This window comes from Rana temporaria, chromosome 12 (assembly GCF_905171775.1).
Source record: "Rana temporaria chromosome 12, aRanTem1.1, whole genome shotgun sequence".
Lineage (NCBI taxonomy): Eukaryota > Metazoa > Chordata > Amphibia > Anura > Ranidae > Rana > Rana temporaria.
This window is the reverse complement of record NC_053500.1, coordinates 99,699,776-99,721,122: the sequence shown is the minus strand read 5'-3', so window position 1 is coordinate 99,721,122 and position 21,347 is coordinate 99,699,776. Positions and strand designations below refer to the sequence as shown.

The window sequence follows — 21,347 nt, the reverse complement described above, 5'->3', positions numbered from 1 at the left end:
AATGAGGGATTCGATCAGAAAAATGGGCCAGTCCTTCCAAATAGAAACAGGTGGGAGCTCTGAATGTTTGCTGTATCCTGTGCTCCTCTCTCAGTTACGGGAGAAGGGGGTGGATTCGCAATGGAGTAAGTGGATGTAGAGCTTGCATTAGATAGAACACAGAAAGCAGAGATGCGTAAGACTTATTAGGTGCTTACAGACTTGTTGAGGTGCTACGCAGTTAAGCATGTGTCTGAGAGCCTTGGAAAAGCGGCCAATCAGGGCTGTGTGTCAGTCAGCAGTGGGCGGGGTCGCCTACGATACGTACTGGGACGGATTTGAGGGCGGGGATACGCGTTTGAGGTGTCTTGAACATGGCGGCCTCCAGGAGCGTGTGTAGAACGGTGGGTGAAGCGCTAGTTGAAGGTTATTAATACATATATAAAAAAAAGGAAAGCAAAGAATAAATGAGACGGTTGTTGGTGGGCCAGTTGGCGTCTTGCGCTGTCTGTTCATGTCATGCTTTATTTTGTGTCTTCTGACAGCGTGTGATAATCTAGTTGTGAGAGAGTTGCAGAGAATAGGTCGCGCTAGATTTTATACAGGCATAGAGTGTGTGTGTGAGAAGATGGGGGTGGAACAATGTTAACTGGGACTTGTAGTTGCACAGAATAAAGCTGCAGGGCATAACTATCTGTAAAATGATTTCAAAATGAAACCCGGCGACATTTGTTTTATTTTTTTTATTGGCTAATGGTAAACTATTTTCTAGGCATATTTTCCTCAAAATATATATGCTGTGTATGTGGTATTATGTGTTTATGGAATGATTGTATGATATATATATATACGTTATTTCTCACATTTCCTCCATGAGATCCTGTCTAAGATAGGTATTTGCACCCTCTTTCGGGCATAGACTACTGAGGAAGTTATGCCACAACCCCCCCCCTGCTGTCTCCTGGGGAAACGCACAGATTCCAGGTGAGAGCGGGGACCAGTGAGGGCGTGCTGCGTTACTCGCATATGCGCAGTAGGGAACCGTGTAGTGAAGCCGCAACACTTTATTGCCTGGTTCACTCACAGAGGATGGCGGCGGAGGCAGCCGAGAGACGAGCGATTGCTTGGCATTGGCTACCAACATCGCGGGCGTGCTGGACAGGTAAGTGCCCATTTTTTAAAGGTCAGCATCTGCAGTATTTGTAGCTGCTGGCTCTTAGAAAAAAAAAAATTTGGGTGGGCCTCCTCTTTAATGTGTCGTGACAGGATCGTGTGGCAAACTGCCCCTTTAACCACTTTATAATTGCACAATAGCCAAAAGACAGATCGCAGTAAAGTGCCAATCACAGTGGCCCTTTACCATGTGATCAGCCGTGTCCAATCACATGTAAACAGACGTGCTGTCACAGCCTGTGATCAATGCAGGCCCATTTGTCTAGCCTATCAGTGCTGCTCATCAATGCCTCCTCATACAGGACTTCTCATCATTGCCACTGCCACCTATCAGTGCAGCCTATCATCAGTGCCATCTCATCAGCCTGCACTGATGGGCACTGTCATCAGTGGCAATTACTGCAGGCTATCATCAGTACCATCTCATGAGTGTCCATCAGTGCAGGCTATCATCAGTGCCACTTTTTCAGTACCATATTATGAGTGCCCATCAGCTCGGGAGAAAAATTACTTTATAAAATGTTATTACAGAAACCCACCAAGCCATTAAACTCAGTTTGTAGCTGCAGGCAATCCCGCCCTGCTGAACTACATTGCCCATAATTCTTTGCAGTACAGTAGGGAGGGACGCTGTGCTCGGCTCCCTCTCCTATGTATTGCCGCTTTCGGGAGAGTGATGGGAGGAGAGGGCGGTCATGTGTCTTCGGCCCGGGATCGCAGCCGGTTCTTTCTGACAAAAGCAGAGGAGTGGCGGCTACAGGCAGCGCACAGCCAGGCTGGAGCCGCTCCAGGGACGGACGGGAAATCAGGGACGGACGGTCACCGTATCTTACTGGTATTTTCTCTGGTTTGACAAAAATAGGAATTTGGTCCCTTCTTAACTGAAGTGGAATTCCGGGCCTAACCCTAACTTCCCCCTAAAACTGACCACTCCAGGCACCTATGCTTGCTAACCTGTGTAAGAAAGCTGGAAATACTACTTGTCAGCCAGTCCAGTCACATGACCCGACTCTCCTGTGACTCTCCTGTGTCTGCCAGTGGTAGCTGCAGGGGAGAGGAGGGAACACTGAAAACAGATGGGCCGTTGTGGTAGCTGCAGGGGAGAGGAGGGAACCAAGCCATTGTATTAGCGCTGTCTACTCAACCCTGCAGCTGCCGCTGGCTGATACAGGGGATATCGTGATTGGAGCTGTCTGAAACTAGATAAGCCTATCCATATTTCTTACACAGGTTGTAAGCATTGGTGTTATGAGAGGGAGGGGACAGTCTAAAGAGTAGTTGAGGGGTGGGGGGTTATATTTTAAAACTTGATGGGCGATGAGATCTCGTTGTAGAACAGAGTTTTTGCCTTACTTTGCTACTGCTAAAAGGTAATCTGTGGTGGATCGCTTTTTAGAGGGAATTTGAGAAGCGGTGGGAGGTCACCTCCTCACTGATTGTTTTAGCACTCAAAATGCTGCACCATTGCATGGACATGACCCATTCACCTGAATAGGGCCATACAATGTGCATGGTGGTGCCTCCTCGCAGCCTGTCAAACGTCCTCTGAAGTGCAGTTGCGCTTCATAGGGCAACACAAATGTGAACAACCATTAGGGCTCATTCACCCTTGCTTTGGCTTCAACACGCATTAAAGCACCTATGGCACCTTTCACACGGGTGATCTGATCAGGTCCGCTTATCAGTTTTTTTTTTTTTTTTCAGGTGGACCTAATCGGGCGCTCCATGCACCTCTGCCGGTATCCGATCCTGTCAATGGAGGATCGGATAAAAACAGACAGGCAGTCTGTTTTTATCCAATCTCCCATAGAGGAGAGCGGGACTGTGACAGGTCCATCTCCGCACAGTGAGCGAAGACCTATCTGTCATCCTTAGGGGTGCAACGGATCGTCACCGATCCGTGATCCGAACGGGCCACCCCGCGATCCGCAGAGCGCTCCGGAGCCTAGGCCTAGGAAAGTCCCCGGCTTCGGCCTAGCTCCGGAGCGGCGGCCATCTTGCTCCACCCAGTCTGCTTGCCAGAGCTCAGCGTGACACGCCTCCCCGCCTCCCCAGGGAGGCGTGTCATGCTGTGCACTGGGCTCTGGCAAGCAGACTTGGAGACAGTGAAGCACTGGTGTGAGAGGAGGGGGGGAAAAAAAGAGCACAATTCTGGGGTGGATTAATGAGGAAGCAGGTGAGGCTGTTTGGGAATTGTTAAAAGTACTATCTTGATGTTTTTACAGCAATATATATATATATATATATATATATATATATATATATATATATATATATATATATTTATATATATATATATATATATATATATATATATATTTTTTTGGACCAGTGAAAACTGACCCTTTTTTTTTTTTGCTGATCCGAGGATCGATCCGATCCGTGAGTTTTTTGATCCGTCGCACCCCTAGTCATCCTCCTGTTTTAGCGGATCGATCTCCCACTAAGAAAAGTGGAGTTTGTAAGTGCAGAAAAGGACCCTAATGCTATAATATGCTTTTGTGATGTGTTTTTGATTCTTCGGTGGAGCTTCGATGATGCTTCTGTGATGCCTCAGCTATGCTCTTTTGAAGCTTGACAGATGCCCTGTGTGTATATCTCATACCTGCAATTTCTCCAAAACAAAGAAGTTGGAGCCTCTCAAAAGCCGCAGGTGCTTCAAGGGAGCTTTGTCATGGAGTTCTATGGAGGCTTTGAAACACCACTAAAGCGAAATTGGGTATATTTTTTAAAGCAAAAGCAAGGTGTAAACAGGACTGTACGCTAAGCATTATATTTGGTCTTTGACTGGCATTCAGAGACATTTATCAAAGCGAGTCCGAAGCCTTGTTTTAAATCAATGCAGTACATACCTTTTTAGAGATGGATGTTCTCCACGGCTTCCGGGTATGATCTTCGGGACTGGGCGTTCCTATTTGATTGACAGGCTTCCGACCGTCGCATACAGCGCGTCGCGCTTTGCCGAAAGAAGCTGAACGTCGGTGCGACTCTATGCGGCGCCTGCGCACCGACGTTCAGCTACTTTCGGCAACTCGTGACGCGCTGTATGCGACGGTCGGAAGCCTGTCAATCAAATAGGAACGCCCAGTCCCGCAGTCCATACCCGGAAGCCGCGGAGAACATCTATCTCTAAAAAGGTATGTACTGCATTGATTTAAAAAAAAACACCCGATTGTGCTTCCCCCAATTAGCCTCAATCTAATGTTAAAAATGTGTTTTTTGGGTGAACCCCTGCTTTAAGGTGGTTAAGGATTGATTTATTTACCTTCACAGTGGGCTGCTGCCTTAAGGCCCGTACACACGGTCAGACTTTTTGCCAACAAACTTCAAAATCAGCAAGTTTTCAAATTAGTCCGACCGTGTGTACGCTCCATCAGACCAACTTTTTCAGGTTTCATCGGACAAAAAGTTGGGTCTGCAAACGGACAAACTTTTCGGCAACAAAAGTCTGATGGTGCCTAGTCCGACCGTGTGTACAGCAAGCCATCAGACTTTTGTACAATGTGCAAATACGCATGCTCAGAACCAATGTTAAAATCAACCAACAATAGCAGAAGTTAACCAAAGGGTGGCGGTAAAGAGCAGAAAAACCACGTGATGTTGGGAAAGTTTTTAGAAAAGTTTGCAGAAAAGTCCGAGCGTGTGTATGCTATGGGTGTGACTGGACAACTCCCTTCGGACAAAAATCCAAGGAAAAGTTTGTTTGATGTCCGACCTTGTGTACGAGGCTTTCGAGCCGGTTCACATAGGGGCAACACGTCTCTTTGCAAGGCGACCTGAGCGCGCACCACAGAGCGACTTCAAGTCAGATCCCAAGTCGCCCCCCGTGTGAACTGGCTCTTACTTCAACTTGTTATGAAAGTAAAATCTCAGATCTGTACACATGCCTGCTCCCCATCAGTTAGACACTCGCACCCCAACCCAACGCCATTCACAAAACGCACGGCCACAATAAGCGTAAGTGCCTTATGGATTTGTAGCATTTATGTCCCCAGCAATCTGGAAAAACAGGGCTGGCTTATGTGCCTTGCCCTAATGAATGATCATTAAACATTCTTTATTCGTTTTATGTGCATTGCTTAAAGAAGAAGTAAACCCTGATGGGTTTTACTTCCTCTTTATTTCCCTGCAAAGGTAACGCTTAATGGGCTATTACGCATTGCCTAGTAGCCCATTATGTGTCGCTTGCCTGAAAACGAAGCCTGCGATGTTACCGCTGTCCCCACTGGCTGTAAGCGCCCATCTTCAGCCCTCTTCCTTCTGGGGGCGCGGAATCCGACTATGTGTCTGACTGGAGTCACGTGACGTCCCTCCCGTGCATGAGTCTTCAGTCATGGCATGACCCCTTTAGAAACACCACAATCGTACCCTTTCCAAAAGTGTGCATGCGCAGAAGACATCGGCGCATGGGTATATTGTGAATCTCCTAAACCATGCAGGTTTAGGAGGAATTTCCAACACCTACAGGTAAGCCTTAATATAGGTTTACCTGTAGGTGAAAGTGGTTGTTTAGAGTTTACACCCACTTTATGGTCATTCAAAATTATGAGTGGTGGTTAAAGTACCTAAGCTGGTACGTGCTGCTCACAACGCACAGACCGTTGATATTGGTGCATTGTTGTGCTTTAAGATGCACATCTGCTGCAGTGTGTTTAAAATAACCTTACACTGCCTGACATGTGTTGCCATGAGTATTTAAACATGATGGCCCAGATCCACGAAGAAGTTACGTCGGCGTATCTATTGATACGCCGCATAACTTCTAGGATGCACCAGGGTATCATTGTTTTGTATCCACAAAACAAGATACGCCTGAAGCTGGGCTAGATCCGACTGACGTACGTCTTAGTACGCCGTCGGATCTAAGGTGCATATTTACGCTGGCCGCTAGGTGGCGCTTCCGTTGATTTCCGCGTTGAGTATGCAAATTGGCTAGATACGCCAATCCACAAACGTACGTCCGGCCGGCGCATTTTACGTCGTATACGTAAGGCTTTTTCCGGCGTAACGTTACCCCTGCTCTATGAGGCGTACGCAATGTTAAGTATGGACGTCGGACCAGCGTCGAATTTTCCGTTGTGTACGTCGTTTGCGTAAAACGTTCGCGAATAGGGCTTTGCGTAAATTACGTTCACGTCGAAAGCATTGCGCACTGGGATACCCCCACGGACGGCGCATGCGCCGTTCCAAAAAAACATAATTTACGTGGGGTCAAGTAGAATTAACATAAAACACGCCCACATCTATGTCATTTGAATTCCGCACCCTTACGCCGGCAGATTTACGCTACGCCGCCGTAACTTTAGAGGCAAGTGCTTTGTGAATACAGCACTTGCCTCTCAAAGTAGCGGCGGCGTAGCGTAAAAACGATACGCTACGCCTGCCTAAAAATACGCCGATCTACGTGGATCTGGCCCGATCTGTAAAAAAAACACATTTCAGTGCGTTTCTGCAATACACCTTTGTGAACCGAGCCTGAAGGAAAACTGTAAGGAGAGAAGTCGTCTGAAAATTACAGTTGCATAGTAGCTTTTCTGACCCCTCTGGCTTCAAATCTTTTTAATAACCATTGACCTAGAGCAATATGCAGATGGAGAAAGTCAGAGAAGAGCCTGGAGCACGTTGCTCACTTGTTGGAGGTCTGGGACTTGCTGTATTTAAAGTGGATGTAAACCCACTCTCATCAATTCTAAAGTACTGCCATAGTGGTTATCTATAAGGATGTACATGCCTCCTGAAAGTATCCTTACCTGTCCAATGGCCCCCCTTTAACTGTTTGAAACCCCTAAAAAGTCTGGTATCAGTGGGTGGGTCTGTTATTCGGCGCTCGGTGGGCGGAGTCATGATGTCAGCAGACTCCCCGCCCACCTCTACACTCCCCTTGGCCAGAGCGTGCACAGGAGAGGCAGAACGCGCTCACACCCCCTGTCATTTCAGTAAACACACATTGATGTTCAGTGACACTCGGGGATGATCAGTGCGACGGGACAGCTGTGAGCACAGATTCCCCCGCCTCCCCCCCCCTACATGGCTTTTCATCTGCTTCTCCTCCTCCCACACCTGAGAAGCCATGCAGGGGGGGATCAGTGCGGGTACCCCGAAACCCAAATTTTGCTGTTGTTCCTAGCATAAACAGTCTGGAAAATGTCATTCTCTGCTGCAGAAAATAGTTTCACTTTTAAAGTTAGGTTGACACACAGCCAAACCTGTAACTACCAAGTTTTGATGTTTGGATGACTTATGGTTCCGGAGATATTAGCGGGGAAAAAAACAGACAAACTGAAAATGTCATACTTTCGCTTTGTACACAGGATGTGCCTGTCACAGGCTAGTGCAGGAGATATGTAAATCACCTGTCGCTCGCAGCAAGGAAGAGGTTCTGACAAAGTTTTCTGCAGTGTGAAAGTAGCCTTAAAGCGGAGTTCCACCCAAAAGTGGAACTTCCGCTTAATCCACTCCTCGCCCCCTTGCATGCCACATTTGGCATGTCATTTTTTTTTGGGGGGGAGTGGGGGCTTCAGGAGGAGTGGGACTTCCTGTCCCACTTCCTCCTTCCGCTGAGGGGCTGCAAAGGCGAATAGTCTAATGGCCTTTTGGCAGCCCCTCCTGTAGGCAATCGCCTGGGACATTTGACAGGTCCCAGGCGATCGCCAGTCGAATCAGATGGCGCAGCGCCGCTCGCGCATGCGCAGTGAGTGCCCGGCTGTGAAGCCGAAAGCTGTTACAGCCGGGTGCCCACAGTTAGGATGGAGAGGCCGGCGGAGAGGGCTCCATGCGGCGCGGCGCTGGACGGTGGAGCAGGTAAGTGTATGTTTATTAAAAGCCAGCAGCTACAATTTTTGTAGCTGCTGACTTTTAATAAACCAAAAAAAAAAGAGTGGAACACCCCTTTTAAAGCAGTGCTCCAGCCCCCCCCCCCCCCATGGAAAAATTCAGCAGCTACACATACAATTAGCTGCTGACTTTTAATATTGGGACACTTACCTGTCCTGGAATCCAGCGATGTCTGCACCCAAGCCGATGTTTCCATCGGCTTTCAGGTGCTGCCGCTGCCAAAGCCTGTAAGGGAAACCGGCAGTGAAGCCTTGCAGCTTCACAGCCGATTCCCTACTTACTGCGCATGTGCGAAGGATGCTGTGCTTTCTGAATGGCCTGGTAGCAGGAAAGGAGAAGGGGGGTCGAACTTCTGACGTCCCCCCTCCCCCCCCCCCCCCAAAGGTGCCAAATGTGGCTCCGGAGGTAAGGAGGAGGAGACAGAAAAGCGGAGCTTCCACTTTTGGTAGGAAATACGCTTTAAGAGCACAATTGAATAAAATCAGTCCACTCTTTAGCTAGGATTACATTGGTGGCAAACTCTGCCATCCCTGTTAAGAAGATGATAAAACGGTGGCTTTCGGGCATTCAGGGGGTGAAACTGCCACTTCCTGAGTGCATGTTTCTTTGCTGAATGGGGATTATGGATTGAATTACTGCGCTCCAATCGCAAGCCAGACATGGGGCTTGCGGTTCTGGTATGGTCACTTTTAGCCAGATTCAGAAAGACTGAAGATACGCGGCTTAAGTGTAAATCTGCAGCGGCGCATTTATGTTCCGTACCCACAGAACAAGATACGCCTGAAAATAGGCTTCCTCCAACCAACGGAACCAACGGAACTTTCCTACGCCGGCGCATATTTACGATTGACGCATCTTGCGCTCACATTGATTTCCTATTCAAATATGCAAATGAGGGAGATACGCCGATTCACGCATGTAAGTGTGCCCGACGCAGGCTACGCGCGGTGCGCGTAAGTCGTATGTCAGGCCTAAAGTTATTCCATCAAAAAGCTGGAATATCTTTGCACCAGGCATGCACAAGTCAGCTGGAGAGCAGCTACAGCAGCACCGTTATGGACAAGCTGAGCAACCCCACTTGCAGGACAACACATCTGTGTGCCAACATGCCAGGGGCAGCCGTGGTCCTAGCACTACTAATGTGTCCACCGACTCGTAGGAGGGCACGGGAGAGGATATACCGCACGCGCATGGACGTCTTTGGCATGGGTGATTCAGAGGTGTATCGCATCTTCAGATTCAGCCCTGATGCCATCCCAGAATTAGCCACAACCCTGCATGATGACATCACCAGCAAGACACATCGTGCACATGCAGTGCAGCCACTGGTCAAGGTACTTGCAACACTGCATTTTCTTGCAAGTGGATCTTTTCAGCGTACAAGTGGAGTAGTGGCTGGGATGTCACAATCCACCATAAGCAGATGTTTGCACCAGGTTGTCCCCGCAATCCTCAAACGCATGACCCACCACTTCATCAGACCCACCCAGGAGCATCTGCAGCAGAAGGCAATGGAGGATTTCTACAGAATTGCCAGATTCCCATGCACTGTGGGGGCCATTGATTGCACACATGTGGCACTACGGCTCCCCCGTGACACAGAGCACATATACCGCAATCGTAAGCACTGGCATTCCATCAACGTACAGGTGATAGCCGATGGCCAATGCCTCATATGGCACGTCCGTGCCAAACACCCAGGGGCCAGCCACGACAGCTACATATACCGTCAAAGCCACATCTCCACAGAATTTGAACAGAACGTGTACGCGGACAGCTGGCTGGTTGGTGAGTGACATGGGAGTCAGGCATGACTGTCCGACCCCATGATGCAGACATCACGAGGGGCACATGCACGACTAACATCCTCCTGTCTTTTCCCTTCCAGGTGACTCTGCATATGCATTTGGACCCCATCTCATGACTCCATACCGGACTCCCCAAACCACAGCAGAGCAAAACTACAATGCTGCACACATACGTACCCGTGCAGTGGTGGAACGCACCTTTGGCCTCCTGAAGTCCCGTTTCCGATGCCTGGATAAGTCCCGGGGGACCCTGTTGTATTCCCCAAACTTTGTGTGCCAGATCATCGGTGCATGTTGAATTCTACACAACTACGCCATGAGAAAGGGCTTGGAGATTAACCTACGTGATGACCTGACCCCAGAACCACACAGTCCCCCCCCTAACCGAGGGTAGCCCGTCTGCTGAGGGAGCAGCAGTCAGGAGACGCCTCACAGAAGACATGTTTGCACGTTAAACACACATTCATCATGGCACAAGGAGAATGCACGCATGCACACCACTGTGGTCCCTAGCACACACACATCATATCCACATCACATTGGATTAGCCCGAGTCCACCATGCAGGACTTGAGAGCAGCAACTCCACACCAAGGCTCCAATTATGTCGCTGTACATTCATACCACATTCACTCGGGTCGTGGGGATAACTTCTCCCCAACGACCGAGGGTGACACCCCTTACTGGCAGGAGTGTCACCCCCCTATTCACACACCAGTCACACTGTAGCCAGCACTCCTCAAAACAAAATAAAGCCACTTATTTGGGCTGACGGGGGCTGTGCCTGGTGGCACCTTTCTGGCTCCTCAGCTGCCTGGGGGGAGCCTGGGGTGGGACATCTGGAGGTGGCTCATCCCCAGGTGTGCCACTCCTGGCAGGTGATGGCTGCCTGCCCTCCAAGGCCACGGCAATCCGGCTCAGAAAGACATTTTTCTGGCCTGCATCCTTAGCTGGCGGGTGATGTTATGCTGCTGGTTGCGCTGCCTCTGTCTCCCCTCCTCCTGGATGGCAGCCGTGTTGGCGTTGACTGCCTCAGTAAGGCTTTCAACCTCGGCCACCAGGTTCACAGTGGTGGCCTGCAGGTCCGCCACACAGGTGACCACTGCAGAACTATTGCAATTGGCATCCAGCACTGCATCATAGATTTGGCCAGTGTTATGTGCCATCCGCTGCAGGCGCCCGGCTATATCCCCCATATGCAGGGTCTGCTGGCCCTGGTCCAGGGCTATTTGGTCCTGGACACTAAAAGGTACACCCCTGGTCTTCCTTGACTCCTTTCTTGGGGCAGAAGACGCCTGCGAGCGGGTGTAGGCTGGGTCCCTTGAGGGGGTTCCCCTGCTGGTGGCAGACACAGAGGGGCTTCCCCTGATGGGAGGGGAGTTGTGAGAGGGCCCAGGCAGAACACTGGACTCCTCTATAATCAGGCCTATCTGCCCTAGGTCCACCGACTCCTCCACCACCTCCTCGAGAGGAGAGGTGTGGGCACTCCCCTCCCCCGCTGGAACTTGGGGTCTTGCTGAGGCTGCTACGGGGACGATGTGGTGGGACGGCCACCGCCAGCAGATGGGCCCGCTTCTCCTGCACATCTGTGGATGACATTAAGCAGTCACATGTTGGGGGACCCACACACTTGTCACAAGTTCCCTTCCACTCCCTCACATGCGACACACCAGATAGGGGATATAAAACACTTACCTGTCCCCGAGTCATCGTCACGGGAATCGAAGCCCTCAACTCCCTCCAACTGCTCCCTCTGTATACACCAGGCAACCATCTCCTCATCCGGGGTCAAAATAATATTGCAGGGTGGTCCACCCCCCGTGCCACTCTGGTGCCTCTGAATGGCAGACAGCTTCTCCCGCACACGGAGCTTCATGTCATTCATCTTCTTGTTAATGTCCTTGGCGCTGCGGGTGGCATTGCCAAGGGCATTAACTTGAGTAGCAATCGTGTCCAGGATTTCCTGCTTCCTGGTGCGGCTGGTATCTCGACTTCTGGGCACCATGGAGGAAGGTCTCATATCTCTCCATGCCAGCAATCACGATTGCCCTCTCCTGGGGAGAAACATTTATCTTCCTCTTGCTGACTGGAGCAGCCATAGCACAGCAAAAGATAGCAGTAATAAAGAACAGCAAAATTACCTTGCTCAGGGGGGGAAAAGCAGGATGTAATTTTGCGTCGGACGGGCGCATGTCTGGGCGTATTTATGCGCTTAGCGTAAACCAGGAAGTTCGGCCGTCGTTGTGAGCGTGCGCACAAGGAAGCGATCATACGTCGACATCACTGCGCATGCTCCGTAGAAGATATGCCGGGCGTAATCCACTGCTCCACGCTCAGGCTATCATTTGCATAAGTTCACACCCACTTACACTTACGCCGGCGCAACGTGGAGAGCAAGTGCTTTGTGAATCATGTACTTATCTCTCCGACTTATGCTGGCGTAGCGCATATACGTTGCGTTACGCCGGCACAAAGATGCGCCCATTTACCTGAATCTGGCTATTTGTCAAATAACAGGAGATTCCACCTGTCAAACTCAACAAGCCAAGTAAAAATTTCCTGCAGTATGTGTGTGATCTCCTCTGGACAGGGCTGCTGTTAAAAATCACGGGGGCCCCATACAGCTTACCTGATAGGACCCCCTGCCGGAAAGTGACTGACGACATCGATTTTTCTGTCCCTTTCTCTGTGCTGTGACCTCAGCTGCACAGATGAGCGAATAGGAAGTGCTCTGAGGCTTCCTGGTCATTCAAACAAATGGAAGCGTAGTAAATACAGTTTACTATGCTTCAGTGATGAATGGACACATGAGTGATTGGTACCGATCACGCAGTGTTCATTCAGGAAAGGAAGGGGCTATAAGATGACATATTTACCCCTTCCCCCGCTCTCTATTCAGAAACATCAATTTGTGTGACTGCAGTAGAGGAGGGAAGCCAGCAGCTCTGCAAGGGAATAGGGGCCTGGTCAGCAGATGAAAGTGTCTCATGTACTAAAACCAATCCCCCTGAGTGTGGGTGGGGGCAAAAGAGGATTGGTGTCTGCAATAAGACAGTACAGCCGGGGCGGGACCGGGCGTTAGTCTGGATGGACGTGTGAGGGGGGGAGCTCCTGCTGTTCGGCTGACTGTTGAGCTTCTACCTCATCCACCTCACCTTCCTCACCCTCCACTCGATCCCCAGAGCCTCCCAGTCACTTAGCGCATCGCCCGATCACAGCATCGCGGTGCTCTCTGACCCCAGAGCTGCCTGACAGACGGGCCGCGGCTCCAGTACAAGGTACGGCGGCCATCTTGCTCCACCCAAGCTCAGGGCTGGCACTCGCACCTAGCCTCAGCGCACCCCTTCCTCGACCGCTGGTGCTGCCCAGGCTGTCGCACCGCTGCCTGAAGTATGTGCACAGGCATTCCTATGTCCTTAAAGTGCCTAGGAAGTCAGAGAATGGCTCCAGGCCTAGAAGCGATGGCCATCTTGCTCCACCCGGGCACTTGCTAGCATGAAGTATAGCGGCCATCTTTCTCCACCCGGGCTCAGTGCTAACACTTACCCCTAGCCACAGTCCACCCCTCCTTGGCCACTGAAGCTGCCCAGACTGCCATATCACTGCCCTGCAGCACATACATCGGCACTCCCCTGCTCTTGCAGGCGCCTGGAAGGAGGACTGCTCCCAACTCCAGTCCTGAAAGTGACGGCCATCTTGCTCCACCAGGACAGTAGCATTGCAGCAAGCGTTCATTTTCACCTGCAGCACAGGTCGCATTATTAGCTGCTTTACTATTTCACCTATGGGGGTGTGTGGCTGACGATGGACGGCTGACGACATGTACCGCTGAGCTCTGTGCTCTCCCGACAAACGCAGGCTGTGTTCCCAACTATTCACACCCGACCTGCTAACGGCTTCCAGCTCTACCTCTGCTGAACTGCAACAAGGCACTATCCAACGGTACCTGCTACGTACAACCTCACAGGACTCCCGTACAGGGAAAGACAAACTTTCGACAAGCCGAACTCCAGGAAAACTAAAGCCTCCTCCCCCGACTGCAGCGGCTTCTTCTACCAGCGGGAACAACTTGGGTGCACACCTGGCTCCCCCAATGGACCCTCCAGATTCACTAACCGGATTTGCACTGTCCCCTGCCACAAACGTAGACACTGTCCCAGAAGAGATGCTTTCCACAGCCTCGAGTGGTGCTCCAGGCTCCACATCCACTGCCCTACTCTCTGCCTTCCGGGCTGACTTTGATTAATGGGCTTCCAAAATGGAAACTTTTCTCCACGTTGAACTGAATGCCCTTAAACAATGGGTTTCGGCATCGGAGGTCGCAGTTTCTGCTATGGCTACCACCCAAGAAGACCATTCAGCCCGTATAACGGCGCTTGAAACTGCATCTACAGCTCATCTCTCCCGTTTACGACAACACCAGCTTCGAATAGAAGACAGTGAAAACCAGAGTCGCAGGAACAACATCCGGATGCAGGGTGTCCCGGAGGCAACCTCAGGTACTGATCTCAAACCCACTATCATCGCTATCCTCAATCAGGTCCTGGGCAGGGAAGTTGCATTCCCTATCGAATTGGACAGAGTGCATTTGGGGGGAGGGCGACCGCAGAGACCGCCCTCGTGACGTCCTTTGCCGGGTGCACTACTATACCCTGAAGGAAGAGATCTTACGCAAGGCCTGGCGCCTGGGCCCACTGGACTTTCACGGATCCTCCATACACCTATTCCCGGATCTTTCCTGCAACACTCTGTACATACGGCGAGTGGTCCGCCAACTGCTGGAATTGATTCGCCAAGTAGGTGCAACGTACAGTTGGGGCCACCCTATCAGCATCAAAGTGACCCGGGATGATAACCACAAATTTGTTCTGTCAGATCCGGACCAGCTTCCTGCCCTCTTCCTGGACCAGGACCCTATCACCGTCCCGTACTGGTTAGACCCTCGAGATGACTGTCAGCGGCTACCGGGCCCTCCTCTACAACGTCGAAGACACCCACAGTCTAGATCGGTACCTTTCGGTCCTAGAGAACAGCGAGCCACATCACCTAAAGACTGATCCAAACTCTTTCACATGAGACCTGAACTGGTCCTTTTCTCCACCAGGAGGTTAGAGTTCTTATCCTGGACTCCGGCCAGGTTTGCCTTAACTATGTTTTCTCTGTTTTGTTTTGTTTTCCCTTTTTTACTTGTGTTCCCCTCCTATTGAGTCCTGATCGCTGTGTCATTTGAATGCTACTAACGGTTTAGCTGTCTTGCTTGGCTCAGGGATCCTTTCATTGCCCTCAGCTGGTACAGTTGTGCTTGCTGGGGCTCTGGAAGGGCAGATGGTAATGTTGATATTGCTTACTAGTTTGTAGTGGACCCGTTTTGCGCCGGACCGCCCTGGCCCTTCTATCAATTTGGTCCTTAATACCTCTGATTCTTTTGGGGGGGGGGGGGTTGCGGTCTGGGCCCGGGCGGAGCCACTGGTTGATTTTCAGGGGACTGCTCCTATTATCACTATGTCTTCTCAAGGCATTGGACCTGCGGATTGACTTGGTGTTTCCCGGACATGGTCCTCTGGCTTGTCCTGGGACTTCCGGGTCTTCCCTCAGTACCGGACCTATATGTCCCTGTAGCTTGGGACTAGTAGATTTTATCAATGGCAACTAATGTGCGTTTACTCTGTTATATGAGCCAAGCTGTGACGACGATCATAGATAATGCTGCATGAATGTAGTAATTGGTGTGTCCAATCCGCGCATGACCACATGGGAATACTTGTGCCTTTATTTTGTCCCCAGCTTGTTCATACTTCATTGATGTTATTTTTCATATACTTCTATATTGCTTATTATGCCCAAGAGTATCAATGGTATTAGTCATACACTCTGCTCTTTAGTGACTAGGAAGTTGAGCATTAGATGCCATGGTCATTGGGTGTGTTACATTTATGTTATATATGCCTGCTAAGTTGTCAGGATCACAACTCGGCTGTTCTAACCTCGTTCTCTCTCCCTAAATAGGATTGGCACAGTTCGTGCCTACCACATGATTTTTCACGGACACTTTAGTATTTTTTGGAGCCACCAGGTGTTCTCTGATCAATTTCTTCCCCACCTCTCTCCTCCTCATTCCTTCACAACTGTTTTTTGACCCCTCTCCCTCTACTCCAGTCCCCCTTTCTCTTCTCCCTTTTTTTTTTTTCATGGCCCACACAGTGATTTCTCACCCTAGGCTACAATTCTGTTTTTATTAATGGCCTCAATGCTGCCACCAAAAGAGGACAAATCCTTTATAAAATGCACAAATGCCAAGTCAATGTGCTTCTTCTCCAAGAGATACATTTTCACTCTGCCTCCACCCCTTCCTGTTCCATAGCACTAACCCAGACCAGAAAGCCAAGAGAGTGTATATTGCCTTTCATAAGACACTCCCTATAGAAGTGCTTGATCATCTCTCTGACCCTCAGGGAAGGTATGTTTTCGTGAAATTCATGTTATGGGGTACCAAATTTACGGTAGCTTACATTTACCTTTCCGAATATTAATCAAGTGTCGTCCGCGTTGCAGTACTTGAGGATTCTGTCAGGATTCATGGAGAGTAAGCTCGTCTTGGGAGGGGATTTTAACACCCCTCTAGAACCACTTTTAGCTCTATATCTAACGGGACATGATGGGGATGCACACTGTCCCCCTCTCCTCTATGTTCTCACTATGGAACATCTGGCTATTGCTCTACGTAACAATTCCTCTATCCAAGGCATAACAGATGATCTGCTCCTGTTCGTGACACAACCACACACATCCTTGCCCTCAGTATTGCAGGAGTTTCAGAAATTTGGAGCAGTTAGCAACTTCAAGGTAAACTACAATAAATCGGAAATCCTTAACATGTACCTGCCTACGTCAGACCTACAAAGACTATCGACTACTTTCTCCTTCAAAGCTGGTTCCACTTCCATCAGGTATCTCAGAATTCAAATACCGGCGGATGCATCCCAACTCTTTTCCCTGAACTTTGCCCCCCTACTTCTTAGGACCCAAGCAGATTTAATTACTTATGCGTCCAAACGTCGCTCATGTCTAGGTAGAGTGAATGCCCTGAAAATATATGTTCTCCCTAGGTTGCTGTATTTGTATCAAACCATTCCTATTCACATACCTAATTCGTACTTCAAGAAACTACGCCAGCTGTTTTCCAAATTTATTTGGAATGCTGCCCGTCCCAGAATACGGTATGAAACATTATCTCTTCCAAAGGCTGGAGCCCCGGACGCCTCCTTATACCATAAAGCAGCGGTGCTCACTCACATACCAGATTGGTTTCACCACTCTTCAACCAAGCTTTGGGTTCAATTGGAAAGCCACATTAACCCAATTGAACTCTACGCTCTCCCATAGACCTTGCCCACGGTCTGGGGGGTTTGGGCCCTCTCATTGACCTTACCCATCAAATGATCCAGATTTGGGATTGCCTGCTTCCAGAAGAGGCTTATCGAACCACATGGGGCCTATGACTCCCATCTTTGGGACCCCGGCGTTTCCACCAGCTATGTATGTAACAAGATTCGGACCATGGCGAAGAGAGGATCATAGGAGACTTGCCCAGGTCCTTCGAGCAGACCCCACTTTAAGGACAGATACCCCTGGCAGTCCGACCTCCCGACACCCCATGCAGTGGCTTCAGAGGCAACAGACTACTTCCGGACTTTCCCATCCATTCCAGACTTCCTTGCTGAACCAATGGGATTTGAGGAACTGCTCATGCAGACGGAACCTCCAACACATGTGGTATCTCAACTTTACTCCTGACACACAAACTATCCCTAGCCACGAAGACCCAGGAGAAGGGGTTTAAATGGATAACTAGATGGTACAGATGCCCATCGACTATAAGCCATTTCAACTCGGCAGTATCAGATATCTGCTGGCGGTGTCTTAGCTCCCGGGGAACCATGCTCCACATCTGGTGGGAATGCCCTCATGTGCAGGGGTATTGGCAACAGATTTTCAAACTATACTGCAAACTGATGGTGACTTCTATTCAACCTTCACCTGAGGTGGCTGTCTTATCTATACTCCCTGGTATGTTCAAATCCATCAAAAAAATTGTATTACGACACTTTCTGGCAGCGGTTAGAGTAGTGATTCCCCGTCATTGGAGATCGGCAACCATGCCTTCCCTGGGGGATTTGGCTACTGAAGTGGACTGCATAAGGGACCTTGAGCGTCTGTTGGCAGAGGAATATGGTAAAAGCGAACAGTTTTTTCTCTTACCTGGACTTCATGGTCCGTGTTCCGATACTCCTGAGTTTATCTCCTGGGCTGGATGATGTCGCCCTGGAACCATGATGGAGCGATTCTTGTGCCCTATCTTTCTGCCCCTGCTTCTTTCTTTTTCTTTTCTCTATCTAAATGCACCCTTAGGAATCCATCAAGCCAACGTATCATGGCTTCGACTTACCTATTGTTACTGATTCGTTGTGTGACCCCCTACGTCATATTTTTCATACAGATTTTTATATAATCTCTCCTGATGCAATACGTACGGGGCACCTACGATCCCCTTAACTGAAATGAGATTGAAGGTTACTTTAACTCCCCCTTTTTATTTTTATTTTTTTACAGAGATTGCTATTACGAAAGGTCTCATGGTGGTCTTCATACCCATGCTTTCAATCCTTTTATATGTAACCTAGACATGTTTTTGTTCTGACACACACGATGCCTATTGTTGGTATATTTTATCACTGTTTGTACTGTTTAAGACAATATCTGTCTTTCTTTGTTTCTCTGTTGAATAAAATAACATTGCATTAAGACAGTACAGCCGGTGATCTGCCGTGCTGGTTCCAGGTATCACGGAAGTTCCAGCGCATGCGCGAACTGATGCGCTGAGATGGTTCCAGCCATCGGGAAAGTTCCTTCAAGCACTGCGCAGGTGCAAACTTGCTGACGGAAATCCCCGAACGGCGGCCGGCATCCAGGGCAAGGTGGACTTAGAGGAAAGTGGCCAGTCGGCCTCACGTCCTCGCTTCGCTCGCTCGGCCTCCTGGCTCTATTTTTAACATCCTCCAATCCACAGGGATGTTAAAGAATGAGCCTGGATGCCGGGCGAGGTTCGGGATTTCCGTCGGGAAGTTTGCGCCTGCGCAGTCAGTGGAGGAACTTCCCCCATAGGGGAACATTGAGGACAAGTCACCGGCCCTCCTACTCGGAAGGTTTTAGGCCTCATGCACACTTTGTTTTTGGAAGTTTTATACAGCTTCCGTTTTTGGCTTCAGACGCTTTTTATTCAGTCAATAAACTCCCCATCATGTTAACCTATGTTTCCATGCACACATAGGCTGTTATGAACTGTTTTTGGGCTGTTAAAAAAAAAAAAAAAAAACAACCTAGTGGGTTGTTGGTAGTTTTTCAGCTGTAAAAACGATCTAAAAAATGTTGATAAATGCTCAAAAGCGTATCTCACCAGCGATTTTTTTTTTTTTGCGTTTTTGATCCATTGAGAATAAAACCCGCTAACCTGGAATAACGCTACTAAACGCTATTGCAAAAACGTTGAAAAACTCACTCCAAAGCTACTGCCATTTTTATAATGTTATTTTAACCACTTAACGACCGCTCACTGTATATATACGTCCTGTTTTTAAAGATGAATATCTCGGTAACGGCAGCAGCTGCTGCCACAACCAAGATATCCATCTTTAGTGTGAGCGGTCCTGTAAACGATAACTGCGGTCTCCGCGGCGGATTCGCCGCAAGATCACCGGTATCGGTGGCGGAAGAGGGGCCACCCCTCTCCCGCTACCTCCGCTGCTTACCGGAGCTGTCGGTAGCGGCGGAGGCGATCAGGTCCTGCTGCCTGCTGTGTGGGGATGCGAGTGAGGGCAAGATGGCCCCCACCCGTCCCCATAGCATTGCTGGGCGGAAGTGACGTCAAAACGTCAGTCCCGCCCATGCGTCTTAAAGAGACGTTTTTTTTGTTGTCATTTTTTTAAATGACAAAATTTCCTTTTTTTTTTTTTTTTGCATTTAAGTCTAAATATGAGATCTGAGGTCTTTTTGACCCCAGATCTCATATTTAAGAGGACCTGTCATGCTTTTTTCTATTACAAGGGATGTTTACATTCCTTGTAATAGGAATAAAAGTGATACATTTTTTTTATTTCAGTGTAAAAAATTATAAAATAAGAAAACAAAACATTTTTTTTTTTTTTAAAGCGCCCCGTCCCGACGAGCTCGCGCGCAGAAGCAAACGCATACGCGAGTAGCGCCCGCTTATGAAAACGGTGTTCAAACCACACAAGTGAGGTATCGCCGCGATCGTTGGAGCGAGAGCAATAATTCTAGCCCTAGACCTTCTCTGTAGCTCAAAGAATGCAACCTATAGAATTTTTTAAACGTCGCCTATCGAGATTTTTAAGGGTAAAGGTTTGACGCCATGCCACGAGCGGGCAAAATTATTGGGCCAAATTTATTGTTGTCTTATTTTTTTATTAAAAGAAGTGAATTTTTTCCAAAAAAAGTGCGCTTGTAAGACCGCTGCGCAAATACTGTGTGACAAAAAGTATTGCAATGACCGCCATTTTATTCTCTAGGGTGTTAGAAAAAAATATATATAATGTTTGGGGGTTTTAACCACTTCCCGACCGCCGCATGTAGATATACGTCGGCAGAATGGCACGGAGAGGCACATCAACGTACCTGTACGTGCCTGCCTAGACGTGGGTCGGGGGTCCGATCGGGACCCCCCCGCTACATGCGGCGGTCGGATTCGGGACGACGGCGCGTCTATTCGTTTATAGCCGCTACGTCGCGATCGCTCCCCGGAGCTGAAGAACGGGGAGAGCCGTATGTAAACACGGCTTCCCCGTGCTTCACTATGGCGCTGCATCGATCGAGTGATCCCTTTTATAGGGAGACTCGATCGATGACGTCAGTCCTACAGCCACACCCCCCTACAGTTGTAAACACACACTAGGTGAACACTAAATCCTACAGCGCCCCCTGTGGTTAACTCCCAAACTGCAACTGTCATTTTCACAATAAGCAATGCAATTTAAATGCATTTTTTGCTGTGAAAATGACAATGGTCCCAAAAATGTGTCAAAATTGTCCGAAGTGTCCGCCATAATGTCGCAGTCACGGAAAAAAATTGCTGATCGCCGCCATTAGTAGTAAAAAAAAAAATAATTTAATAAAAATGCAATAAAACTATCCCCTATTTTGTAAACGCTATAAATTTTGCGCAAACCAATCGATAAACGCTTATTGCGATTATTTTTTTTTTAATCAAAAATAGGTAGAAGAATACGTATCGGTATAAACTGAGAATTTTTTTTTTTTTTATATATATACGTTTTTGGGGGATATTTATTATAGCAAAAAGTAAAAAATATAGAATTTTTTTCAAAATTGTCGCTCTATTTTTGTTTATAGCGCAAAAAATAAAAACCGCAGAGGTGATCAAATATCACCAAAATAAAGCTCTATTTGTGGGGAAAAAAGGACGCCAATTTTGTTTGGGAGCCACGTCGCACGACCGCGCAATTGTCTGTTAAAGCGACGC

General features: G+C 48.9%; 1 protein-coding gene across 1 annotated transcript in view; it reads left to right on the top strand.

Annotated features, from left to right (window-relative positions):
• Positions 1-287: 287 nt before the first annotated feature.
• The window catches only part of MRPL45 (mitochondrial ribosomal protein L45), a 189,403-nt gene continuing 168,343 nt past the window's right edge, over positions 288-21,347 (top strand). Inside the window, exon 1 of the mRNA XM_040329829.1 lies at positions 288-383. Coding sequence (XP_040185763.1) covers positions 354-383 — 30 coding nt within the window. The 5' untranslated portion in view covers positions 288-353. The remainder of the gene's footprint in view (positions 384-21,347) is intronic.